This window comes from Hermetia illucens, chromosome 4 (genome assembly GCF_905115235.1).
Source record: "Hermetia illucens chromosome 4, iHerIll2.2.curated.20191125, whole genome shotgun sequence".
Classification (NCBI taxonomy): Eukaryota; Metazoa; Arthropoda; class Insecta; order Diptera; family Stratiomyidae; genus Hermetia; species Hermetia illucens.
The window spans coordinates 135,310,983-135,336,003 of NC_051852.1; the positions used below are offsets into that span (position 1 = coordinate 135,310,983).

General features: G+C 42.4%; 1 protein-coding gene across 1 annotated transcript; it reads left to right on the forward strand.

Annotated features, from left to right (window-relative positions):
* The first annotated feature begins 2,721 nt into the window (after positions 1 to 2,721).
* LOC119654849 lies at positions 2,722 to 21,167 on the forward strand. The gene is made up of 5 exons (XM_038060429.1): positions 2,722 to 2,734; positions 18,938 to 19,042; positions 19,097 to 19,281; positions 19,339 to 20,764; positions 20,840 to 21,167. The coding sequence occupies exons 2-5, from the start codon at positions 18,950 to 18,952 to the stop codon at positions 21,056 to 21,058; spliced, it is 1,923 nt and encodes a 640-aa protein (XP_037916357.1). The 5' UTR covers positions 2,722 to 2,734; positions 18,938 to 18,949; the 3' UTR covers positions 21,059 to 21,167.
* Positions 21,168 to 25,021: the final 3,854 nt, after the last annotated feature.

Consider the following 25,021-nt stretch of genomic DNA (forward strand, 5'->3'; position numbering starts at 1 on the left):
CGTAAATGCCTTGCCCAAGTTCAGAGACGGGCAGCTTTGCGGGTGGTATCTGATTATCGCCATGTCTCAGAACCGGTCATGATGGTGATCGCGGGAGTGATCCCCGCTGCCCTTCTTGCTAGGGAACGTGAAGGCATTTACAACCGCCAGAGTGAAGATTTAAAAGTGGTGGTTGCCCGTGAAGAAAGGCAACATACACTTACCGAGTGGCAACTCTCATGGCAAAATAAGTCAAGACAATTTAGATCTGTAGCTTAACCCAAAGCATGGTGAGATTGATTATTTTCTTACCCAACTTCTAATTGGACATGGAGGCTCTTACCTGCACAAAATTGCGAAGGCACTATCTCCTGATTGTGTGGTCTTCATTGCATTGACAGATTTGTTGCGAAGTAAATTTAGCTCGACCGGTGGAGGGACCGGATGGCAAGGGGTTCTGAACTAACAACCGCTTCCTCTTCTTTCCTCCTGTTGATGAAAGGGATTACCTGAGTTTAAGGCTCTTTAAACCGGATATGATTCGGCCGATGTTTGCCGATGCATCAATAATGTGGTTGGTTAAAGTGAAACAAAAGAATTTTCGCTGTAAACTAATCGTACTGGAAAAAAACTGTGTGCCTTATCGGTACCATGAGCAACTCTGAATACATCACCCAATTTCCAGCTGTTGAATTTTTTTACTCAGAGCACTACAATGAGAGCATCTCATAGACTAATTCGATCTGATCCATGGGGAAACAATGGACATGAGAGCCATAGAGCATTGGAAGATTCATTGGGAGAATTGATTCCAATTTTCACAATTTCTTCTGATTCTCGTATCCCCATACATCTATTTGGTAAAAGATATGGAGTTATTCACAAACAAAGAGAAAACTGGGATGAACTAGAAAAATGCGTGGCAGGATATATGGAGGCCTTGAATACCGGTGGCTCAAAACTAAAACTGTTTTCTTTACAGCGCATCTTTCTTATAAAAACGAGAGGTGAACTTTTCTCCTGGGTTAATATGCAGCAATCTTTCGGTGTATGCGATTGATGAGCGGTGTAAAGGCAGACATATTGCAATCTGTAGCGATCGTCAAGTAATGATGGGGTCGAGCAATTCTGCAAATAGTTCAGGAATATATTGTAGAAACCGATTGAAATCTATTTCTAGATTCCATATGGTGGAACTACTCTGAGTACCTGATCACTATGGTATAGAGAGAAATGAAATTTCGGATGGCTTAGTAAAAGGGGTTCAATTTTCGACATCCGCGAACCAGAACCGGCAATTGGCTTATGCGAACAAGCTTTCCAAAAATTTAGGTGGTAGACTCTTACTGTCCTAAACGCACTAAACTTTTCCTGTCAGCACCAAACAAATATATTGCAAAATTTATCCTGTCGAAAAGCAGGAAGATTTGAATGAGTATTGTGAACATTCTGACTAGCCGTAATTCACTATTTGGGCATATGTTCAGAATAGGGATTCTTCAAGATCCTTTTAGAAAACCTGATCTATGGAGCATTTTCTAAGCACCCCGCCTATGGACGCATCAGACATAAGGTCGTTAGTGGATGTGATTACCAACGGAAATCTTGCGATGCCAAACCTAATCCGGGATATTCCGTTCAATAGGGGAATCGAATACCATGAACCACCCAGGGCTGGTTGCTCATCCACCCCAATCACAATCATGCACACGGGTTTTCAGAAACCACTATTATGGAATTAGCCGTTCCCTCAGGAAAACCACGACCAAACTCAGACGTGGAGACATATGGTATTTTATTGGCAGCAGAAGAATATCTGCCACAAAAGTGAGGCGGTAGCACCATCCCAACATATTCCGACACTGAAGCAGCGTTATCAGCAGTAAAAAACAACCCCATGTCGAGATAGTTGGCGAAAATATACAGTAGCATTAGTGTATGCATCCATATCATATCATACCATATCATGTGTTTACTTCAGTGCAAAGGTTAACCTGCCCTTTGTGCAGCCTTAACAGATAAAACTCCTTTCAAAAGCTTGCAGCTTTCATATGCAGTATTACATATCACGCCTGATAAAAATTTTACATCCCTTTCAACGTGGTCATCAAACGAAATAAAGTGATATTCCATCAGAGAATCAATGGACTGTGAAAACTTTCCAAGCGTATTTTCCAAATTTATTCAATTTCCCACTATAGTTAATGATAAGCGTTATTCGCTCTAACAAAGGTGAAAATTTTGCATCTCAGCATCCAACTGCAAAAATTATCCATTTTACAAAGTTCAATTCATTAAGGTACTTTCCGAAATAATTCCTCCGATAAAAGTTCCAATATCACTCCAAAGGTCAACCTCTTTCGTAATTAAACGTTGCATTTGTTCGCAGTATGACTACAATCAACGTCGTTTTAATATCATCTACCATCGTACGCAGAGAAAGGTAAAAGAAATATCTGGATCGGAATTCGAATCTGGATCCAAAACAAACGGAGAGCGACTTATATGCGCTGATATATTATAGTTTATGAAAGCACGGGCAAGGTCTTTTAGCTTCGTTTATGGCGCTAGCATCAACATCTTATTAGCTTTTCCTTTCAGTATGCACTGAGATCATGACTCTTGTTTTCCAACATCTCATCTACCTGGTCTACCTGGTTTATATGAGTTACCTGGGTTGATGGACTCAAACGCCACATGGACGTGGGGACAGTGTTGTTGGTGCTGTTGGGTGATGATTGTCTCCAGGGAAGTGGTATGTAAATTATGTTTCGTAATCGGTGGGACAGTTGTTGCCCCTGTTGGCCAGTTAACTCAGATTGGATCTAGTATTTGGAAGATCCTAGATTCCTGAAATCTTAATAGCGCAAAAGATATCCGGTAAAGACTCCTTGGAGAGGCTTTTGGTAACCCTGGATTAATCATAACCACTAATCCGCCTTGGGAGTTCAGCTTTATGCAGTGTCATTGATTAATGAATGAGCCCGCGAAATAGCTGTAACAGCGGTGGTTCAAGTTGAAGATCAGTGAAAGCCCTTACAAGAGGCACAGGTGTTTTGGCGCCAAAACTGGAGTGCAGTTGTGGAGTTGATCAGCATCTACTCTTCGATATTTTCATGTCCAGCTTTTTTTCAGGGGGGAGCGCTTAAAACCGTTGTTTCAATCACGACACAGGGTTAGTTTCTTAGTCTGGCCATCAGTGATCTCAATAGCCGCCTGTCTTTCTTCTACAACCTTCGTATCTAGTTAACCATATCAGCGGATTAAGGTGCTCAGAAAACCATCTCAGTTACCAAATTGCAGCAATTGGATTGCAATTGTGGCAATTTAAATTAGGTGATATCACTCCACAGGCAAATTTCACTGTTTTCGCCGAAGTGCAATAAAACTCGCGGAAATTTTTCGATAGAAACGAGTACTCGGGAATGAAATGAAAAAGAAAATATAAGAAAGTGAGTTACTAGTTATTAATTCTACTTGAATGTGTCGATAATGATATGCATATGATATGAACGGTTTGCAATTGATCTTATCAAATAAAAATTAAGTGAAATGTTTTTGATTCGAATCCGATATATTCTTATATAAGCTTGCAATTGTGTGAAAGATACTTCCTAATTTTCTAGGTTAATTTGTATGGAAATATATGTGATTTCACATATTAAATGTGTATCGTTCCCCGGAATTAAAATCAAATAACTATCGAGTGAGATTTAACTTTTAAATTTCAATTGTGATTTGGGTTTAATCGAAACACAAAAATCTGTGGAAACTGTAAAGCACCATAATGCAAGCCGTAGGCATCTTGAACAGCTCACATGGTCCTTTTATAGGTATAGAGTGATATCACAGTGTGTTGTATCAGCAAAAAGTTAAGACTGTCAAGGCGTTAATAGTGGAAGATAAAATTTTCTCAAATTTTCTAAATAATCTCAAAAATTACTTTTCCAATTGGTATTCGTATTGAAATTGTTTCAGTTTTCACACTGGATTAAAAATAAGTTATCTTAAATGATAAAATCAGCTGATCCATCGAACATATCCCTTCAGTTGCGCAGTGATAATTTAGGTTGAAATTAGTCGGAAATCCCTTAAGGAATACAAATAATAAATTAAATACTAATTAGCTCGTAACAAACATACTTTAGGACTGATTGTTTCTGCAAATATTTACCCTGACAAGACGGAAACCGGAAACTCTTATACAGAAATTTTTCGGAGCACTAAGATTTTATTTATACAAAGTTCATAGATATTATCAGACCTAAAAATCAAATAAGGGTACTACGATTTTTTCAGCTTTTTCGGTTAGATAGTTTATGAGGATGCGTCCTTTACGTGCCTAGCTTTGAACCATTCTGCTCTGCGTCCTGGCAATATATAATAAAACAATAGACCCTTGTAGAAAGTATTATATTAAGCAAGACGTTTCATTTGAAGTCTCACATGAGTGTATTTGATAAAAAAACAATTTTAAGCACACCCCTCCCCCCAATTGTATGGTGACACATTCCAAAACTTGAAGTAGGATGTGCCAGAAAAATCCCTACCAACTCCCCCTCGGATACGTGGTGGGGGAGCCTGTGGTAGTTCACTACTACATTGGGTGTCCACAAACATCAAGATGGAAACAAAAAAATTGTAACTCTCCAAGTGGTAAGAAGTCACAGACTTCGAATCCACCTGCGACTTTGAGAAATCAGGTAGTGGCAAAGGCACTGTTTTTTGGGACCTCTCCAGATTCATGTTCCCCCACGGAGAAATCTGCAACAGAAACTCCTTTAATGAGAGAAACTGAAAACCTCACTTTGGCCGGCCTGTCGTTGACACTGATGCCTAACTCTTCCAAAAAAAGACAGAGGAAGGCGCGCACAAAGAAACTTCAGTCGCAAAGGAGAAGGGATTACATGTTGCCTGTCAGAACCTTCTGCTCAGTCTCTACCAGGAAAAGCGGAAGAGACGGAAACTGGTGATGTGGACACAACTTGTCTAATTTCGGAAAGTGGAAACGGATCTATGCAGCCCGGACACTGTGAACCGACGACAAGGGAAGACACTGCGGAAGAAGGCTAAATTTCTTTGGAATGAGGACATGGTCGTTGCTACACCAACAAGTGTGGTGATATCCAGAGAAAACGGAAACATGAAAGCGAAATTTTCGCAGAACAAGGACAAGCTGGTCACTCCGATGAGATCCACAAAACAGCCAAAGTTTCAGTCAGAGGCGGTTTTCATATTAGACAGCACTCATGTCAGCAAACTTAAGAGTTAATCAAATTAACCTGCAGCATGCAAAAGCCTATCTACAGGCAGCAAGGCTGGCAAAGTTGCTGGACTCTTCTTCTTTTTCTTCGGCCTTTGTCCCGTTCACAAGCGGGGTCGGCTCGTCGTGATCGGCTTCGCCATTTGGCTCTATCGAATGCGTGATCTGGGTACAATCTAGAGGTTTTCAAATCCCCATCTAGCGTATCAAGCCACCGTTGTTTCGGTCTGCCTTTTGGTCGTTTACCATCGACCTCGATGTTCAGACCAATCTTGGCAAGTGAATTCTCGTTGGCACGAATTGCGTGACCATACCATCGAAGACGCCTCTATCGCAACTTTTCCACGATCGGTGCAACCCCATAAAGATCGCGGATATCCTCATTTCGGATGTGATCTAAACGTGTGACGCCACTAGTCCAACGTAGCAGCTTCGTCTCCAGTACCGCAAGACGGCGTTCATTGTCTTTTATGGTCGCCAACACTCAGAACCATAGAGAGCGATTGGACGGACGACATTGCGGTAAATTTTAGATTTGATACGTCGATCACAAAGAACACCAGTTGTGGAACGCCACTTCTTCCAGGTTGCGTTAATGCGTGAAGCAATTTCATAACGCAGTTCTCCATTGGCTGATAGCGTTGACCCGAGATATTTAAATCGCTCAGTTCTGAGATCACTGCCGCTGACAGTGATTGTCCCTGTTTCATGGGGATCGGTCGTCAAAAATGCAGTTTTGTTTAAATTTGCTGGACTGTGCTTATATATATCAAGTTCAAGAGCCATGGGTTCATTTTAACAAAATCTGTATCTGTAGTATTGGATCAGTAAAGGAGACTAGGATCTTCTTCGATGAGATATCCCCGAGACCGAAGGCCTGCCTTCTGATGTCAATATTGTTGGAGGCACCACGCTGAGACAACTCTGTTCCCAAGACCTTGTTGCAGTCAACTTACAATATCAGGGTAAGAAGAAAACATCATAGTTGCCTCTGCTTACTTACCCTATGGTTTTGTGTTCTCCGCAGACGCAAGAACTAAAGGATTTGGTAGTGTATGGAAAATCAAGTAGCCTTGAACTCTTAATAAGTTGTGATGCGAACGCTCAGCATATTTATTGGGGCGATAGCAAAAGCCTTGAGGAGAGAAGCTATTTGATATTATCGCTTTAGCTGGTCTGATCTCCGCGAACGTAGGGTAGCACCCTACGTTCGTGCGGTCAGGAAGAAATAAAGTAATTGACTTAAAAATCTCAAGTTATTAGAGTTGATTAGATACTTCCGAGTGCTAGATGAGTCAGTTGCAGGCGAACAACCTGTAATGCAAAGACGGGATCCTAGGCGATAAAGTTGAGTTCCCATGGCGACCAAGGACTCCTTTGGCGATAGAAGATCAATTGAAAACTCTGAATCACACACTATTAGAGCACTTTGAAGAGGCTTGTCATTTTTCCCGTAGACCAACGTGGTAAGACGGTTCCATGGTGGAACAGAGAACTGCAGAGACTCAGCAAATCAACCAGATGACTTCTAAATCGTGCTTGCAAAAGCAATAAAGATGAACACTGGCTAAGCTCCCGGAACTCACAGTGTGAATATGAGAGGCTTGTAAAATGTTCCAAATAAGACTCTTTTAGAGCACACTGTGAGAAACTGTAAGTTGAAAAGGAGACTTCCAGGCTATGCAGAGTCCGTAATAAGGACGAACCGGCCACGGACGCCAGAACTGAGTCTATACAGATTCCTTCGGAAGTAGACCACTTGGGGGAACAGGTCCCAGAAGAGGGAAGAAGTGAATCGGCTTCAACACGACGGTGTGGCGCGGGGAATTGAGACGCTGCGAGAGCGGTTGTTATCAAAGCTGCTATAATATCATTTGCGATGCTAAAGGAGGGTATAGAGCACTTATAGCAACTTCTAAGAAATATTTTTCGAGGAGTCTTGATCTGGGCTACGTGCCTTCGTCTTGGCAGACGGTGAAGGTAATCTTCATACCAAAGCGTGGGAAAGATAACTATTCAGATCCGAAGGACTTCAGGCAAATCAGCTAAACATCATTTTCGCTGAAATGTCTGGAGAGACTGGTTGAGCATCACATTTGCAAAAAAGAGCTAAGGTCGCATCCACTAAACGAAAACCAACATCCTTACCAACGTGGAAAGTCCTGTAAGTCTGCTCTTCATTCTTTGGTTTCAAAGATAGGAGATGCAGCTCTGGTGGGGGAGTGCGCGATGGGGTTGTTCGTGGACATTGAAGGAGTTTTTGACTGTGCGCCTTTCCAAAAGCTTTGTGATGCCGCCAGAGAGCATGGTGTTGATGAAACTCTAATAAAGTGTATCTACGCTATGCTATCTCAGAGATTGCTGTGTGCGGAAGCGACGAAAGGCTGCTCTCAATTGGGTGTGCTATCGTCACTTTTATGAAGTATGCTAACTACTATGCGAACTGCAAAATCTGCTAATACACGTTCAAGCTTATTCTGATGATTTGTGCTTGCTGTTGGTCGAGATCTCGGAATGGTGTGTAGAAATACACAACGTGCCGTTTATTTGAATGACAGTTGGAGCCTCAGGCAAGGACTTTCAGTAAATCCAAGTAAAACAACAATGGTATTATTTCCAAAAAGGAGGAAACTGAGTGGTTTTTGCCTCCCAGTGATGAGGGGTACAGCCCTACATCTCTCCGAAGAAGTTAAATATCTGGGGGTCAATCTAGATAAAAAGCTTCTTTGGAACAAACATGTAAAGATAAGGATGGAACGAGGTCGCATAACTTATGGGCTGTGTAGGTGCACTTTTGCCTCGACATGAGGACTTAGGCCTCAAGTAGTAACGTGGATATATGTTTCTATCATTGGCCGATATTTGCTTCTGCGTCCGTAGTGCGGTGGGGTAAGATGAAACAAAAGAGTTTTCGCTGTAAACTAGCCACACTGCAAAGAATTGTATATCTGGGTATCACCGGTGCCATGAGCACCACATCCGGCGCAACTCTAAATGCATTATTCAATTTGTAACCCTTGGATTTGCTTATTCAGAGCACTGCAATGAGAGCAGCTCATAGACTATTATATCTATGGGGAAACAATAAACATGGGGAACACAGAGCATTGGAAGAACTGATTCCAGTTTTCGCAATGCCTGCCGATTTTCAGATCCCTATACATCTGTTTGGAAGAAGATATGATGTTATCTTGAAACGAAGAGAAAACAGGGACGAACCAGGAGAATGCGTGTCAGGATATGCTGACGTCTTCCACACCGATAGCTCAAAAACAGAAAATGGTTCTGGAGCAGGAGCCTACCTCTCGAATAAAATCGAGAAGTGGGCCTTTCCTCTGGGATAATATACAACGGTCTTTCAGGCTGAAGTTTATGTGATTCTAAGGGCGGCAACCTGGATGATTGATGAGCGGTTGAAGGGCAGGCGCATCGCATTGAGTAGTACTTTGATCACTTTAAAACCCTTCCAGGAATGCAGAGACCGATTGAACTCTGTTTCTAGATTCAATGCGGTGGAATTACTCTGGGTACCTGGTCATTGTGGTGTAGAAGGGAAATAAAATCTCGGATGCCTTAGCAAAAGAGACTTCAACTCCCCATGCCTGGACCGAAACCAGCAATTGGAATCTCAGTAGCATTGGCTGATGCTCCTATCAAAAACTGGGAACAAGCTTCCCATAATGCGAAGCTGCTAGATAGACTGAATTTTTCCTGACAGAACCAAACAAACATACTGCAAAGTTTATCCTGCCGAAAAGCAGGAAGATTTCCAGAAGTATTGTGAGCATTCTGACTGACCATAATTCACTAGCTGAGCATATGTTTAGAATCGGAATTATCCAAGATGATACGTGTCCATACTGTTATGAGGAAACGGAATCCATGGAACATTTGCTATGTGAGTGTCCCGCCTATGGATGCATCAAACATATGGTTATCGTCTTTCAGGCATAGGCCGAAATTAATTAATGATTTTCCCGAAGGTGAAATATTGGTGATAACAGCAGTCCTGAACTCAGGTGTGAATGCATCCCAAAGCTAAAAATGGTGTTCATGATTGACAACTCTCGGAGATCTACTCCGGCTGTGAATTCGATTCTTAACAAAATCGATACTGTAATATAAGATTAAATGGATGGGATGACCCCCGGGCCAGACGGGCGCTTTGCAAGTGAAAACTGACCTCAAACCAAAATCTCTAAAGTCTGATTTTACCGTTGGCTGGCATAAGGTTGGTTAAACGATGATCACGGCTATATTTTTGCAAATAGACTAATTCTCGAGAAGCGACCTCAAAGCTTAAGTACATCCTTGACAAGGAGCGTAGTCAGCATCTGAGCGAACTTCGTATATAGACCATTTACAAAACCTCAGTCTAGGACCTACAGGTACATTCAGTGCACAACCGGGAGGCTGAACTTTTACATGCAGAGTAGTATCAATGCAGCGAGTAGAATGGCTCTAGTGATAGAGGAATTGGATGCCTTCGGTTTACTTATACGGAATGTACACCATGCATGCCCAGCACACGCTTATATTCCAATAAACTGGGGTGATGTGAAGGTGATATTTACTTTCAAACCAAGGAAACCCATCTACAAGAACGCAAAAAGCTCCGGCCGATCACCCTAACTTCCTTTCTACTAAAAGGACTGGAAAGACAAGTAGATTGGTTCATAAGGAATACTTACATTCCTAGGTGGCCATTTCGCTATAGACAACACACCTAACAAAAAGGTAAATTCACAGAGAAATTACGCCCGAAACGGATTAGGCCTTAGGCATATTCATGGGCATCGACGTTGCCTTTAATTATGTCTCATTTGTGGCAATTTGCTACGTGACAAAACAACATTCAATCGGTCCGCTGTTGAGAAGTTAGATCCTTCTCATACTAGAGTCGAGAAAGGTCCCCATATTGGTCGGACATTAGGCTGTTTAAGAAGAATGTGGTGTCTGTGATGGCTCCTGAGGACACAAAAGTCTTTGCGAAAGCATTTGCGGACGATGTAGCTGTATAATAATGAGGACGTTTGGGGACACAGTATGTGACTGCTTCAATTCAACTCAGCATAAAGTCTACAGTTGGTACCTTAGTAAGGAACTCACGATGAATGCTAGGAAGACTAGATTAGTTATGTTCACTAGGAACGTTAGAAGGGCAGCTACATATAACCACCTTATCAGGGGAGGGCATCTAGCTGGTGCACGTATCAAGTATTGGTTTCAAGCTAACATGGAAGTATCATATCCAAGAAAAATATGAGAAATCCTGCAGATTGATCTGGTGCGATACAACTGCGATAGGTTAGGTTTGAGGATTTTGACCATAACGAATTCATTGAACATATACGGAACAACCATATTTGGAGGTATGGATGTGTCGTTTGGTGGCTGAAACTGAAATTTCCTAACTGCAGGACGAGTTGCTGGCTCAGACTCAAGGGAGCGGCTGCTTAAGTATTACTCGAGTAAGTACTACGCGACCGTTTCACTCGAACCTATTATAAATCTCCCCCTTCCATTTAACGGTGAACCGGAAAGCAACTTACGACGCATGTAGGCTTGATACCATTTGCGGTTGGAAAGGCGGCCAATAAAAAGATCGCGTGTCCAATTGAAAATTCGTCAGGTGGCTCTGATACCCACCAATTATATGGTTTCCAGATTCCTCTTTGAAAAGACATACTCCATCGTAATCATCAAAAGAGAAGGATGGCCGCGTTATTGGAATTACAAGCCCTAATAATCTTTACTGGCGGGAAAGCCATGGAAAATGGATGGAAAATGCAATTCTGGAACTAACCCAACCTTTCGGAAGAATGGCGACTATATTCCAGATGGAGATATATGCATTTTATTGGTAGCAGAAGAATGATTGCTACAGAAATGGCAGAGCCCCATCATTCAAATCCATTTTACCAATGAGACAACGTTATTAGCACTAAATGTTAACGACCTACCAAGCTAGTAGTTGGAGAGTTGCCATCAGTTGCTGTTGAAGCTTGGCCGGATTGAACGAAGCATTCCTGATGTGGGTGCTAGAACACGCGAACACTGCTGGTAATCCCAAAGCTGCTAGATTGACTTACCAAGGGTCACGAAACTGACACGTTAATCATATCGGCCATTGCACGCTAGTGGGGCTTTAACGGGGCGTTTCTGCTTAAGCTACTCCATGAACAAAATCGTAATGGTACCCTGAGCTTTATTTGAGGAGGAGGAAGAGAAGACCCTACACTTCATATGCAGCTATCCGGGCTCCTTAGACCTCTAACAGAGATACTTTGGGAAGGCTTTCTTCAACCAAGATCTGCCCACTCTCTACCTCTGAAGATTGTTCTCAGATTCACGAAGGCCGCACGTGGAAGGCCACTGAATAAGCGCGCGCTAGTACTGTGGCGGAGCGATATTGCAGTCAGCTTCATAAACCTGACTACGGCGAGCAATAAACGCAACCGGGGATACACCGATAACTCGCTATGTGCCCGTCGAACACGCTGATAACTAGAAAAGGTGTGTAAACAGCGATGACGTCGGAGAAAAAGCGAGGCTGTGCCGAGTCGAACGGAATCTCTGGATTAAGAAAGTTGATCCGATGATCTCCTCCTCGTCAGTACGATGGGCCTACCAAAAGCCTTAAGTACTTAGGGCTGCCGCTTCCCTATTAAATTAACTAACTTCCTGTATGGCTTACTATATATGTCCAGTCAGTGTTGCTTACGATACACGGGGGATATTTAAACACTTTAGAATTTTACAGAGATAAAGTCTAGAATATGAAGGTTATAACAGTATCTAGTAAGATGTAGAGCGCAAATGCATGAGGCTACACCTTATCTATGGCAAATTTTGGAACACCTTGGGTTCTGTAGGAGAAGAAAAGTTACCCCCGATATTGATTTCGGAATATTATTGACCGCTTTTATGTATTTGTCGAAATTTCACAATTTAGGTGCAACCCAGTCTGGATTCTAAATATTGACCGCCAGTCTGTGTGTATTTTTTGTATTCTACTACTAATTAGTATTTACATAGCTTAATTGACGGTTTATATATTGGATACATTACTTGCTAATAAACCTGACCCACTACTATACGCTCCTAGTTCCAGTTCCTTTCTCAGCATTTGATCTCATCAAGTAGTTGGTAAAACCAATCTGGAATCCTAAGCAATTACACACCAACAACATAAAATCCCAAACCAAGAGGTAGTACGAATCAAGATCCTATTACCCAAGCAATCAGTGTTTTCCTCTATTGAAAGGAGTCATGTCGATTCCTTTCCACCCATTTAGAAGTCACTCAGCAACTATGTAGCTAGCCCGAAAGCACGAAAATGGATTCTTTTCTCAACTGAGTGCAACTTTTCCGATTATATCGCTCAACTAAAATTCAAGACCGTCATTGGAAAAGTTTATTGTTTGTTGCCTGCACAGATACGGATCCCATCCGAACAGTTAGAGGAAAACTCATGGAGAAAAAAATAGAAAGCAGCCAAGAAAGAGCCGAAAAAGAAAAGTACTAGATACTTGCCGGAAAAGCCATAAAAACTTTCTCGCGTTACATCCTTATGACAACGACGAGCGTTGCGCAAGAGACAGAACAAAACAATATTTGAGACGAGTAGGACATACAAGACATTATTGTGTCGAACATACAACAACGAAACTCCCTTCTGAAATGAGATCACGGCTATCTCGGCGAGATGGAGGCGAATATACAAGGCAGCTGAAAATGGAAAAATAAAATGAAAACGTACATAGAGAAATCAGAGCGAAGAAAGCTAAACTAGACTCCCCCATCCGCGACTAGCACAAGACCGTGTAAAACAAGAATTCTTGAAAACTTGGCATTGAGCCTTGAGGAGATGAATGAAAGGATAAACCAGTAGAGGTGAAAGCTAAGGGGTGCAGGATATCCTTGGGAAACTTCGCTTTATTAAATGTCTATTATATCAAAAGTCGTTTCACCCCTAAGATAATCATAGGCGAGGCTGTGTGGGGGAATATATGCAAGTTTTCCCTACTTCTAAGACGAAATAAAAAACTTCTCTTCACATTCCGAGAGGCAGAAATATTGTGTTCACTCACTTTTGTGCTCAAGAAAGTAGAGTAGATTGGTTAGAAATTTAAGGAGGGCTGGGTCATTTAATGTACGAGTTTCTTTGCAGCGTATCGGTCGAATCTACAAACACTGAGGAAAATGGTGCAAGTCATGAGCAAGCAGCCTAACTGTTTTGTCGCTATATTTCGTGACGAAAAATAACTAACTAGATCTGGTTTATATTAATCAGATACAAGCAGCAGATAATTAAATCAAGCATATTTGAGAATTGAGGGACCAGGCGGACCGGACCATTTGGAAAGCAACATATTTCCACGGTTGTAGTCCACGGACCCCTCATTCTTGGACAAGTACCCAAGTTGCAAAAAGTATATGACTTATATATGACGGTTTCGCCATCAAGTGGATGGTGGACTTAGGAATCCCTCGATTCTCAAACAAAACTCTAGTTTCGTTTCGGCTGGCTTATAATTCACACACATGTCATGTTTTTGAATTGATATAAGCGAGCAAATGTCACCTTCTAACCATTTCGGTCACACTACTTGCAGGGAAGAGGTGCGATAATGTCTGATGAGTTGCCTCTGTCCTGGACGAAACCGTAAGTCATATACTTAATCAAGCATGCTTTGAAGCACTATTTAAAATATTAACTTCAACTCCAGCTCTCCGAAAACGTTTTTCCAAAAATGATTTAAGGCACAAACTGGTCATAACACAGACTGCATAGATAGTGACAGTTTTTGTTCTTGGCTATGAATTTCAAATGGTATTGGACAGATTCACAGAGGTCCACCAATTCGATATGCCTAAAAGCTGTCTGGCGTCCTGACCTACGCCATCGCTCCATCTTAGGCAGGGTCTGACTCGTCTTCTTCTCTTACCATAGATATTGTCCTTATAGACTTTCCGGGCTGGATCTTCCTCACTCATACGGATTAAGCGAACCGCACATCGTAACCTATTGAGCCGGATTTTATCCACAACCGGACGGTCATGGTATCGCTCACAGTTTTCGTCGTTATGACTAGGCTACGGAATCGTCCATCCTCATGTAGGGGGTCAAAAATTCTTCGGAGGATTCTTCCCTCGAACGCGGCCAAGAGTTCGCAATTTTTCTTGCTAAGAACCCAAGTCTCCGCGGAATACATGAGGACCGGAAAGATCATTGTCTTGTACAGTAAGACCTTTGACCTTATGGTGAGACAGTTCGAGCGGAACAAATTTTGTAAGATGAAATAGGCTCTGTTGGCTGATAACAACCGTGCGCGGATTTCCTCATCGTGGCTGTTATCGGTTGTGATTTTCGGCCCTAGATAGGAGAAATTATCAACGGTCTCAAAGTTGTATTCTTCCCGTTTGACCAGTGCGGTTTGACGTTGTTAGTTGGTTGGTTTTCGGTGCTGACGTTGCCACCATATATTTTGTCTTTCCTTCATTGATGTGCAGCCCAAGATCTCGCCTCAACCGCCGCCTGCTCGATCTGGATGAAGACAGTTTGTACGTCTCTGTTCTTTCCATGATGTCGATATCGTCAGCATAGGCCAGTAGTTGGGTGGACTTAAAGAGGATCGTACCTCTTGTATTTACCTCAGCATCACGGATCACTTTCTCCAGGGCCAGGTTAAAGAGGACGCATGATAGGGCATCCCCTTCGTCGTAGACCGTTGTTGATATCGAATGGTCTTGAGAGTGATCCTGCTGCTTTTATCTGGCCTCCCACATTGGTCAGGGTGAGCCTAGTCAGTCTTATCAATTTCGTCGGGATACCGAATTCTCTCATGGCCGTGTACAGTTTTACCCTGGCTATGCTATCATAGGCGGCTTTAAAGTCGATGAACAGATGATGCAACTGTTGTCCATATTCCAACAGTTTTTCCATCGCTTGCCGCAGAGAGAAAATCTGATGTGTTGCTGATTTTCCTGGAGTGAAGCCTCTTTGGTATGGGCCAATGATGTTTTGAGGTTATAGGGCTACCTGACCTAGCGAGATAGCGGAGAATATCTTATAGATGCTGCTCAGTAACGTGATACCTCTATAATTGCTGCACTGTATGATATCTCCCTTTTTATGTATGAGACAGATAATGCCTCTTTGCCAGTCGTCGGGGACTGATTCGCTGTCCCACACCTTGAGCACTTCACTATTTCTATTTCAGCGGACGCTACTCTTACCAATCTGGTGAAATACTTCGCTCTACGTCATTCTTGTTGCTTACTTGTTGATTGTTGCTGCATGTCCATGTCCTGCTAGTCAGTCATCGGCAAAATCTTCCCTGCCCAGTTTAAGGTACACTGCAATTGCGAATTGCTATGCTCGAAGGAAGTTCGGGATATCGTATAAAAAGAGATAACCAATTAAAAAGTTACGTTAAGTAACGTTAAGTTACGTACTTAAGGTCCAAGTTGAACTGAATGTGAACTGATCATTGTTTCAGAATTGGCGTTAACCTTTACAGCACGTGTGTAAGACAGAAGACGGATTTGGTGGATGAGTGACTATTATGTTAGCTGCATATACTAAGCAGGAGCATGTAATAGTTGAGAAAGAACCGTACATACTAGCTACCGCAAAGAGCCTACAGTGAGAGGCATTTTGGCGTTAAAGTTATTAATTTTGCCAGGTCAGGGCCCTAGAGGTGAGACTCTAAGAAGTAACATAAGCGCAAAAGTAGGGCCCGGGGTAAAAATTATGCCGTCCCTTTATTATTCCTTTCTTTCAATGAAATTTATTTTCTTCCTGATTGGCGCTGGTAGTTGATCTATATGATACTCGTTCCGACTTTAGAAGTTTTTCAGGACATATGCGCCATAAAATGTCTCTGTTTCCTTCACTGCTGGTTGTACTTTTCTGCTATAACATGACAATCTTCTTTTTTTTCTTCAGTCTTTGTCCCATTCATAAACGATGTCAGATCGTCGTGATTGGTTATGCCACTTTGCATTATCAAAAGCCCGATATCAAACTACTGTTGTTCCGGCCGGCCTTTTGGTCGCTTACAATGGACCTCAATACTCAGACCAATCTTGGCAAATGAATTCTCGTTAGTGCGAATTCCGTGACCATACCATCGAAGACGCCTCAATCGCAATTTTTCCACGATCGGTGCAACCCCATATTGGTCGCGGATGTCTTCATCTCGGATGGGATCTAAGCGTCTGATAGCACTAATACAACGCAACATCTTCATATCCATTCCTGCGAGACGTCGTTCATTGTTTTTTCTAGTCGATCAACACTCCGAACCATGGAAGTCGACTGGGCGGACGACATTGCCGTAAATTTTACAATATTGCGAAGAATGCGTTCAAAAATCATTATGGAATGGGACAGCACCCGGATCGAACGATAATTCGAAAATTGTATTGGACTACCTTTATTTTTCCATGTTGGAACTATGGTGCTTTCTTACAAGTGAGATGGTATTCACCTTTTCTGGATAACAGGATTAAAGAATTCACTGAGCCGCAGTGTTGGGTCCTAGCTTTCTTCGATTTCATTCATTTTATTGCCTCTTCGACTTCAGTGGCACAGACTGGCAGTATTGTTCCAAACGTCGGCAACGCCTGTGGAAGTGGAGGATGAACAAATTCTTCCCCTAAGATCTGCCCGACATATTCTCGACACCTATCCGTCGCAGCTCGCCAATTGATAAGCTGCATACCGTTTTTGTCATTAATGCAACAGAAAATTTTAATATTCTGTGTAAGTTGGTGTTGGTTTTTGACAAGTCGATACAGATCTCTCGCGCCATCCTAAGTATCCAGTTTATTGTAAAGGTCTTTGTAATGGACTCGGATAATAGCGATCGCTGGTTGACAATGCTGGCCAATTAGCAAACTTATAATGTTAATCGGTCAGCGTTTTATCGTCGATAAATTTGTGATAGAAGTGTTTATTTTCATGGACTTTAATTTGAACATTTGGTTGGTAATCGCCTAAGTGAGATCATTTCTTCTTTCATCTGACGAAGTCGCCAACATTTGATGTGTGATGGGCCAGGGCGTTGGTCACTCTATTTTATCGGTGACTTAATTCGCAAGGCAGCAATCATCGGCCGATGTTGAGGTGCGATGATCTCATAGAAAATGGCTTTGCAATCAGTGGCACTGGTCGAATGTCAGCGTCTTATGAGATTTACGTTTTACTGTTTCCGCTATAAAATGTAGGGAGATGAGACAATCTTTTAATAAAGATGAGAAGTACAGAAGACATCAGTACAAAGTCATGAGTGTTCGTAAAACCGACTATACTCGAAATCGTTTCCCTCATGGCACTTGTTGCCCTCTGCTTTTTCACCCGCATGACCATTAAGGTCGCCTGTCGTGATGATTAAGTTGTCAGAGGACATTTTTCTAGGCATCAACTCGACCTGTCTGTGATGCCTATGGGGGGAAATGAATAGTGCGATCGGCTGATGGAATGATGAGCTTCATCAGCCGGTCATCAAATCGTTCAACTTTGTTACTGGTGTCACGGAAACCCTCACGAGTGTGTGGGTCGCCAAAATAGACAAGCTTGTAGTAATTTTTACCACTTTCGAGTTCTATGTCGTTGCTTAGCACCAGACCAACGAGTTTCTTGTTGAATGCGGATATCAATGATTTTTATGCGAAGGGCTCTTGCTAGTTTCTTGGCCCTTCCATCGAAGATGCCAATATTTAGCGTAGAGATACGTACTTGTTTTCCCAGACTAATTGACTTGCGCTCTGACGTCGACCATCCGTCAAGAACCCTTGCCCATTTCTCAATAGGACTGGGGCTCGTCCTGTTGCGTCGATTGAGGTGAACGTCCAAGCATTTCCCCGCGGTTTAGGATCTCACACGATCATTTTGTTTCTAACGACATTTTCTTGGTCGATCTGTTGCGGAACTTGCCACTAAGAGAGATCAGTTAGGATTTAGCATAGTTGAGTAAATTAAAAGAGGGACGAAGACGGCAACGGTTTCATACCAGGGCAGAGGCAACTCTTCAAATGCTGCTTCACCTCTGCCCTGAGAGGAGCGTGGCCGAAACGGCTCGCAGATGTTATGCGCTTGCTTTTATAATTCCCAAAAGACGACGATGGTGCGAATTATATTTTACGTAAATCCGCCTACAGTTCAGACCAACAGCTTGGCCGGAGCTAAACAATTTCTTTTTTTAGGGATTGGGGAGTCCTAAGGTGTTAAAAAGAGAAATCAATGGACCATCAAGAGTGGGAGCAAGTTGTTCTCTATTTGGTCCGGTCCGGCATCAAGTCGATGCGGACTTAGGACTCCCCAATCCCTAAAAAAAGAAATAGTTGAGTAATTCCAATTATACTTTATTTATCTTTTTCCGTGATCTCAGCTTTTTTTTATTGTTTCAATTAGAATAGTACAAAGTACGTTGCCTCAAACCCTCCTCTTTTACTTGGGCTTGGGGCCAACATGGCGAAGTTACCTCCGTGTCTAAAAATATTGCAATGAAATCTAGAATCGCCAGAAGGGAAGAAATAAGTCGAATTTATTTTTGAACAGTTTCATAAATTGCAATGTTAACTAACAAAAAGGATTTGTATAAACAAGTTACTTTCTTAATTAATAGTAGTAAGTTAAGTATTATTTGTACTTTAACCATGTATTTAACTCGGTTTCTCTTACAGAACTCAGGAATAATGAAAACGAATGTGTTACCATTGATTTTGATTGTACAAATTTATGGATCAACTGTGCATTCAAATTTAGTGGACGCTGCCTACAGGAATAAGGTTTTATAAAAATTCAATGCAACTACAAGATCAAATAAATTTGTATCCTTCAAGGGTAATGGCCGTTACAATTACGGCTACTCGATAAAATTCGACCGAAGAAATGCATCACAAGGTCATGTCGAACAAAGAAATGGGGGCCAAACGCTAGGAAATTTCTTTGTAAATTTACCAAATTCTGCAGCCCACTCTGAAGTTGACTACATTGCCAACAAGCGAGGTTTCCATCCAATTGTCAGGTGTAGTAATATAACTCATCTTTAAACTTTTGATAATCCTTTTTACATTTCTTTCAGAATAAATACAAAAGATGCTCATAGTCAGGTTTCAAGCCACTTCGCTCTAGGGAAGGAAGCTGTTGAAGTCCTGAAAGAACTGAATGAACATTCAAAGAGCCCAGAATTGGCCCCCAATAAATTGCTAACGAATGAGGTTTTGCAGGAACAGCCTACCCTTTATGTTACAGCTCCTGTGACTGAAGAAGAAAGCACCACTAAGCCAATAGACAACGAAAGGATTTCAAAACTAGTTACCAGCACCTACAACTTGGTTTCAAATGAGGATGTCTTTGATATAAATGGGGCTGCTGAGGAGTATTTCGATGACATCAGTGATGACCGATTGAAGAAAGTCAATTTCGTTGATAAACGCATAAATGATGGTTTCGCTCATTTCGCACGACCTATTGTCGTTGAAGAAATAATAACAAATAATTTACCCCGAACTGCAGCAAGATCGTTAAGGTCTGATGAACAGGAAATTGTCATCTCTCCTACGAAGAACAACGTATCTCTGGTATCACATGCAGCTTCTACAGGGAACATCAACATCGAAGTTCTGGACGAGAACAGCGAATTCCGGAACTTTGGTGATAGAATCAGCCCGAAACAATCGAATGTAACCTCCGTGGTAAACGTGATGTACACGGTAAGTGTACATGATCCATCAGCTAACGGAAAACAACTTGATCAAGAAGTAGCGGAAAATTCGAAAGTCTTAGAATTCAACGAAACTAGAAATGATCTCGAAGCAACTTCGACTGTAGGCTTATCAGAGTCGTTTTTGGCCCCACTACAAGCCGGTTTGCTACTTCTTAATGATCAGACAGACGTAAAAGCGTCTGAAGAATTTGAAGACAATATCCTTTCAGATTCTATTCAAAATAACCAACAAGTTCCTAATAATATTGAAACTTTAAGCGAACCTCCTCCGGTTGACGAAAAAGAGTTAGATTTTGAAGAAGAAAGAGACACAATACTGCCCCCAACCACATTAGTTGAGTCCTACCGTTCAGCTCCTGTCATTGAGATAATCGAAAAAGGGGTGGAAAACAATGCATCTACCAAAGTGAGCGATCAAACTTACATCCATGCTGTCGAAACTCATGAAGATAATGAAAGCATTTTCAAGGATAATATCAATACAGAAACTGGAATAAAAGGTGATTTCAATGCCTCACTAAATAGCCCAGAAGGTCCTACCGGCATTTTCAAACCAAGCATTCGCACGGAGGATGCTGAGCGGCTATCACAAATCAGAGAAAACGTTTTTCGACCAATGCGACCACATAATCCTCCACCCTATCAATTTGGAGGTGGTGTCACCATCTTTCCCCCAATACCTATTGTACCCCTGCCAGTCCCGATTTCTTTTCGGGTTCCAGGCAATTCCTACCATTTCGTCCAAACCCACCACTATCCACCGAATTTTGTTCAAAATGAGGTTAGTACACGAATTGAATAATCTTATGCAACTATTATATATATTTCCATATATGTATACGTACATTATCCTTAGAACTGTGTGAATTGCTTACACAAAGTTGTTAAAGATGACTACTACGGACCAGTGCCACCAATAAACGAATACTCTCTTTGGAATACTGTGAATTCTCGTCACCAAAGGCAGCTCACATCGGGGAACCATCCGAAAATGGAATATGGATTTAAGCCTCCTTTGAGACCATCTATAGAAATTAATGAACAAGGGTTACCTCTTGTTAAAAATCACCATTAGTTTTACATTTAACCAGATTGATTTAATTTATTGTAAGATCCATCATTTTTCGTTGACTAATGCTAGGCTAATCATACTTTAAACTAATAAAACGAATTTAAGACGACGACATTTATGTATTTCGAAATCTTATAATGCTCGGTGGAATTGAGGATGCCTAGAATCACCATCTGAGTTGACTATGATCAACCACGAGGGCTGAATTATTGCAAAACCGCAGGCAGCTAAGCGCGGCTCTTCTGAAGTATCCAGTCGACATGCGCTTGCACGCCTCCATGCTAGCCAGGCTCGGGAATATGAATTGTCACTTTCCAATCTTGACATCTTCTGGAACCTGACAGAGATGTGACCTCCTTGATGACAATACTAGAAAAATAAGTTTTTTTGCCTACACCCCTTGCCTTAGCATCATCTAGTCCTTGTAATTAAATACCTCTCTTAGGAGAAAGGGAGTACCCCAGAGACTGTGCGGTACAAATTAAGTAGGGAAGACATCGGATGAGAATACAATCAGTCGTGGATTTTGTCTCCTTAATTGCAGCACCCGGAAAGCAAGGAGTTCCGGGTCTACGTTCCAATTCTGACCTGTGAATTTTTTATGTAATTTCACACGTCATTCCACCGTTTGTACTTCAGGTTCTGGTGCGGACCAAACACCCCAACTGAAGGGAACGTGAAAACTGTGTGTGTCGAAAGAAGTGGGAAAACTAATGGCTCACGTTGGAAAACTTGTTAAGTTTTTTTTGTATTGCAATTTTGGTTATAACGATTTAAGAGATCGGGCGAAGGCCAAAAGACCATCCTAGTTGTCCGAAATTAACTCATTTGACAAAGCCGTCCGAAAGACCTAAAAAGTTGTCGAAATTGAGTAAAGGTCCAGATACTGAAGCTTCATTAAAGCGTGGCATCAGCACATTTGTGCTAGCCACCGGCGGAAATCTGGAGAGGGCTTTTCACACACGTCAGTCATGTATCATTAACGAAAATTGTACGTGCCCTTTAACCTGATCGGTTCGACCGGATCCGAACCACAAATATTAGAAACTGTCTCAGATATTCACTTCTCGCCATTAATCTGGTATTGTACGATGAACTGTCTCAGCATGGCTGCCTTTAATCGTCTTGACATTAGGACACAAGCTCTCGGTCTTACGGATTTTTCATCGTAGAAGATCCTAGTCCCATTTACTGATCCAATGCCACAGATTTTATTAAATCGAACCCAGTTCTGCAGCTTTGTGAAACGATGCTCTACAGTTTCCTGAAATGATTGAATTTCGATCTATCTAGGAAAAAGTCGAGCACATTCAGACTCTTTTGGTCCAGTTCAAATACAGAGCCCTCCACGTTTGTGGATTTGCCCTTTCTGGCGGTCGTGAACTTTACCCTCCATCTATCAACGTCCTGTGCAGCTCAGTGCTCACAATAGTGAACTCGGCCGAACGCCAGAACTCAAAGCCCGGATTTGTTGGGGCCACTTCAAGGCAGCTTCATCAGCGCACTCCAAATAGAGAAGCCCACGGCGGAAACCTTGATTGTTAAGTCTTGGCTTTGTTCCAGACTCCAGCATCCACAGGCGTTCCCGGAGGATGGTAAATTGTCCCTCTCACATTTTCCCATCCTTGGAGGAAACTACCACGGCAGCAGTCAGAACTGAGGTTGCAGCTTGCGCATACGTCCTCTTCCTTCCCACCTTTTCGTATCCGTATTCCTATGGGAGGGACAAACTACTTTGAGATCTATTTCTCTGATATGATCACCTCCCGGCACACCGGTCCTAATCCCCGTGGGACCCGTGGATGTAGGCACTGATGCGGAGGGCAATAAAGCATAAAGATGTGTTGGTCTTACGCTTGCTGTGCGCATTACCGCTGACAGAAGAGTCTGGTGCATCGAGTGTGGGTCACAACGAGGTTACCAGTTTATCCACCGAAGATTTCGCTTCCTTGCGTCCGATTTCTCTGGACATTAGACTTAGTGAAACAGCCACGTCCATGCCCTCATTACCAAGGTGCTTCATGTTCCTGTGCTTTCTTCTGTCCATTTCCGCATACTGGAGTTAAACCAATAGCGCCCACGTCACAAGCTTGCCTTTCTTCCGCCCCTCTCGGTAAGGGTGAAGGAGAAGATTCTGACAGGCAGGATTCAGCCGGTAGTCCCCTCCCCCCCGATTTCCAGTTTTCCCCAAGTTGAGATTTGCCGTACTTCCCTTTCTGGCTAGCTTCACCGTAGGCACTGAACGCAGGGTTTCCATTGAGTCGGAAAACATGCCGTCTACAGATTTATCCGTATGGAATGGGTGAGGCTTCCAAAATTCGCGCCTTGGTCGCGACAAAATTGCTCGTAATCGGGGGTGGATTCGAAGTCTGTGACTTCTTACCACTTGGAGAGTTAAAATCCCTAGTTTCCATATTCATGTTTGGACACCCTTAGAATAGTATTAAACTACTGTAGGTTCCCCACCACGACAAGGTGGTGTCCGAGAGGGAGACTAATTACACTCAGTTGCAAGTCAAGAAGTCATTTTGGCGCTCAAATTGAAATACAGAAACAACTAACAAGATCAAAAAATCAAAAAATGACTGACGGTTTCGTCCAGGGCAGAGCCAACTCATCAGACGCTGCCTCACTTCTGCCCTGGGAGCAGCGTGACCGAAAGTGGCAACAGGTAGAAAACGCCCCTGTATATATTCGCAAAAAACCGATAAGGTTGGGAATTATATCCAAATTAAACCGCCAATTGTTTCAGCCTAAGCCAGGCTAAAGCTGGATTATTATTTGGGGTAATTAGGGATCCTAAGTTCACATCCACTTGATGTTGGACCAGGCCAACTGAAGAACAACTTACTCCCACGTTTTTTAGTCCATAGACCGCTCGTTTGAAGCATAGCACCCAAGCATTCCAAAATAAGGGCTAACGGTTTCGTCCAGGGCAGAGGCAACTCATAAGACGCTGCGTCACCTCTGCCCTGGGAGCAGCCAAAAAACAACCATTTTCCGAAAAACAACATTTTTTTTTTATTTTCTAAAAAGATGGAAATAAACTTATAAATAACTTAAGGACTACCTTAACACTTAAACTTAATCTAAGGTATATAATAAAGCCTAACTTACCTTATCACTAAAGAAATATATGTGAATAATATTTGCAAGCCATTTTGGAGGAGAAGTCGAAAAAAACCTCCACTTCTTTCGGTGGGAACGGGAAGGAAAAAGCAATGGGGTAGGATGCGTGACATGCGGGAGAGGAATGGGAATTAAAAGCGCTAATGATGGATAGGTTTAAAAAATTGGAAGTCGGAGAAATTGCCTGTGTAGAAGACTACTCTACTTTGGGGATCAAAAGGACGGTTCTGTGATTAGAGGGATAAGAGGATCGGGGGAAATAGATGAGTCCGAAGAAGGTTATTTTCAACGATCTCCGGATCTGCATGGCTTTGGAGACAAGAGGATTAGAATGGGATTGACACTCAACCAGGAAGTTGAAAGCATGTCGAGCAAGGAAGACATCGATACGTGGGGTTAGGTAGGACTCGTAGAGGATCAGGTTGGAAATGTACTTGGAGCGTTCTTCATTTTTAAAAATGTTGGCGCAAAAGATTCTGCGCCTTTTAAAGGGCGGAGTCGTTCCATTTGGGATGGGGAGCAATCAGACCAGAAAATGAAGCCGAAAATCAGGAGTGGACGGATAACCTGCTTATAACATTGTATTTAAAGATAGGATACAAGGACCTGAAAGCACTAGTTGCGCGGCCTAGTGCCTTCGTTGTATGAGGAACGTGGGAGAGGCGGGAATTCATTGTCATTCCGAGGTAAGTGATTTCTTTTACAGTAGGGATGGGATCGTCATGGATTGTGAGTGACAAAGACTTAGTGTCACTCCACATTTTCAGAATTAAGTCATCCGCCTATTGAAGGATTCGGATAGGACACGGGTGAGGATTTCGTTTGGGGATATCAGCG

Bases quoted from the DNA above. Each gene is read 5' to 3' on its own strand.
- LOC119654849 (XM_038060429.1), top strand. From the start codon at position 18,950: ATGAAAACGAATGTGTTACCATTGATTTTGATTGTACAAATTTATGGA. The intron at 19,043-19,096 runs GTTTTATAAAAA...GTATCCTTCAAG, and splicing joins ACGCTGCCTACAGGAATAAG to GGTAATGGCCGTTACAATTA. The intron at 20,765-20,839 runs GTTAGTACACGA...CATTATCCTTAG, and splicing joins CGAATTTTGTTCAAAATGAG to AACTGTGTGAATTGCTTACA.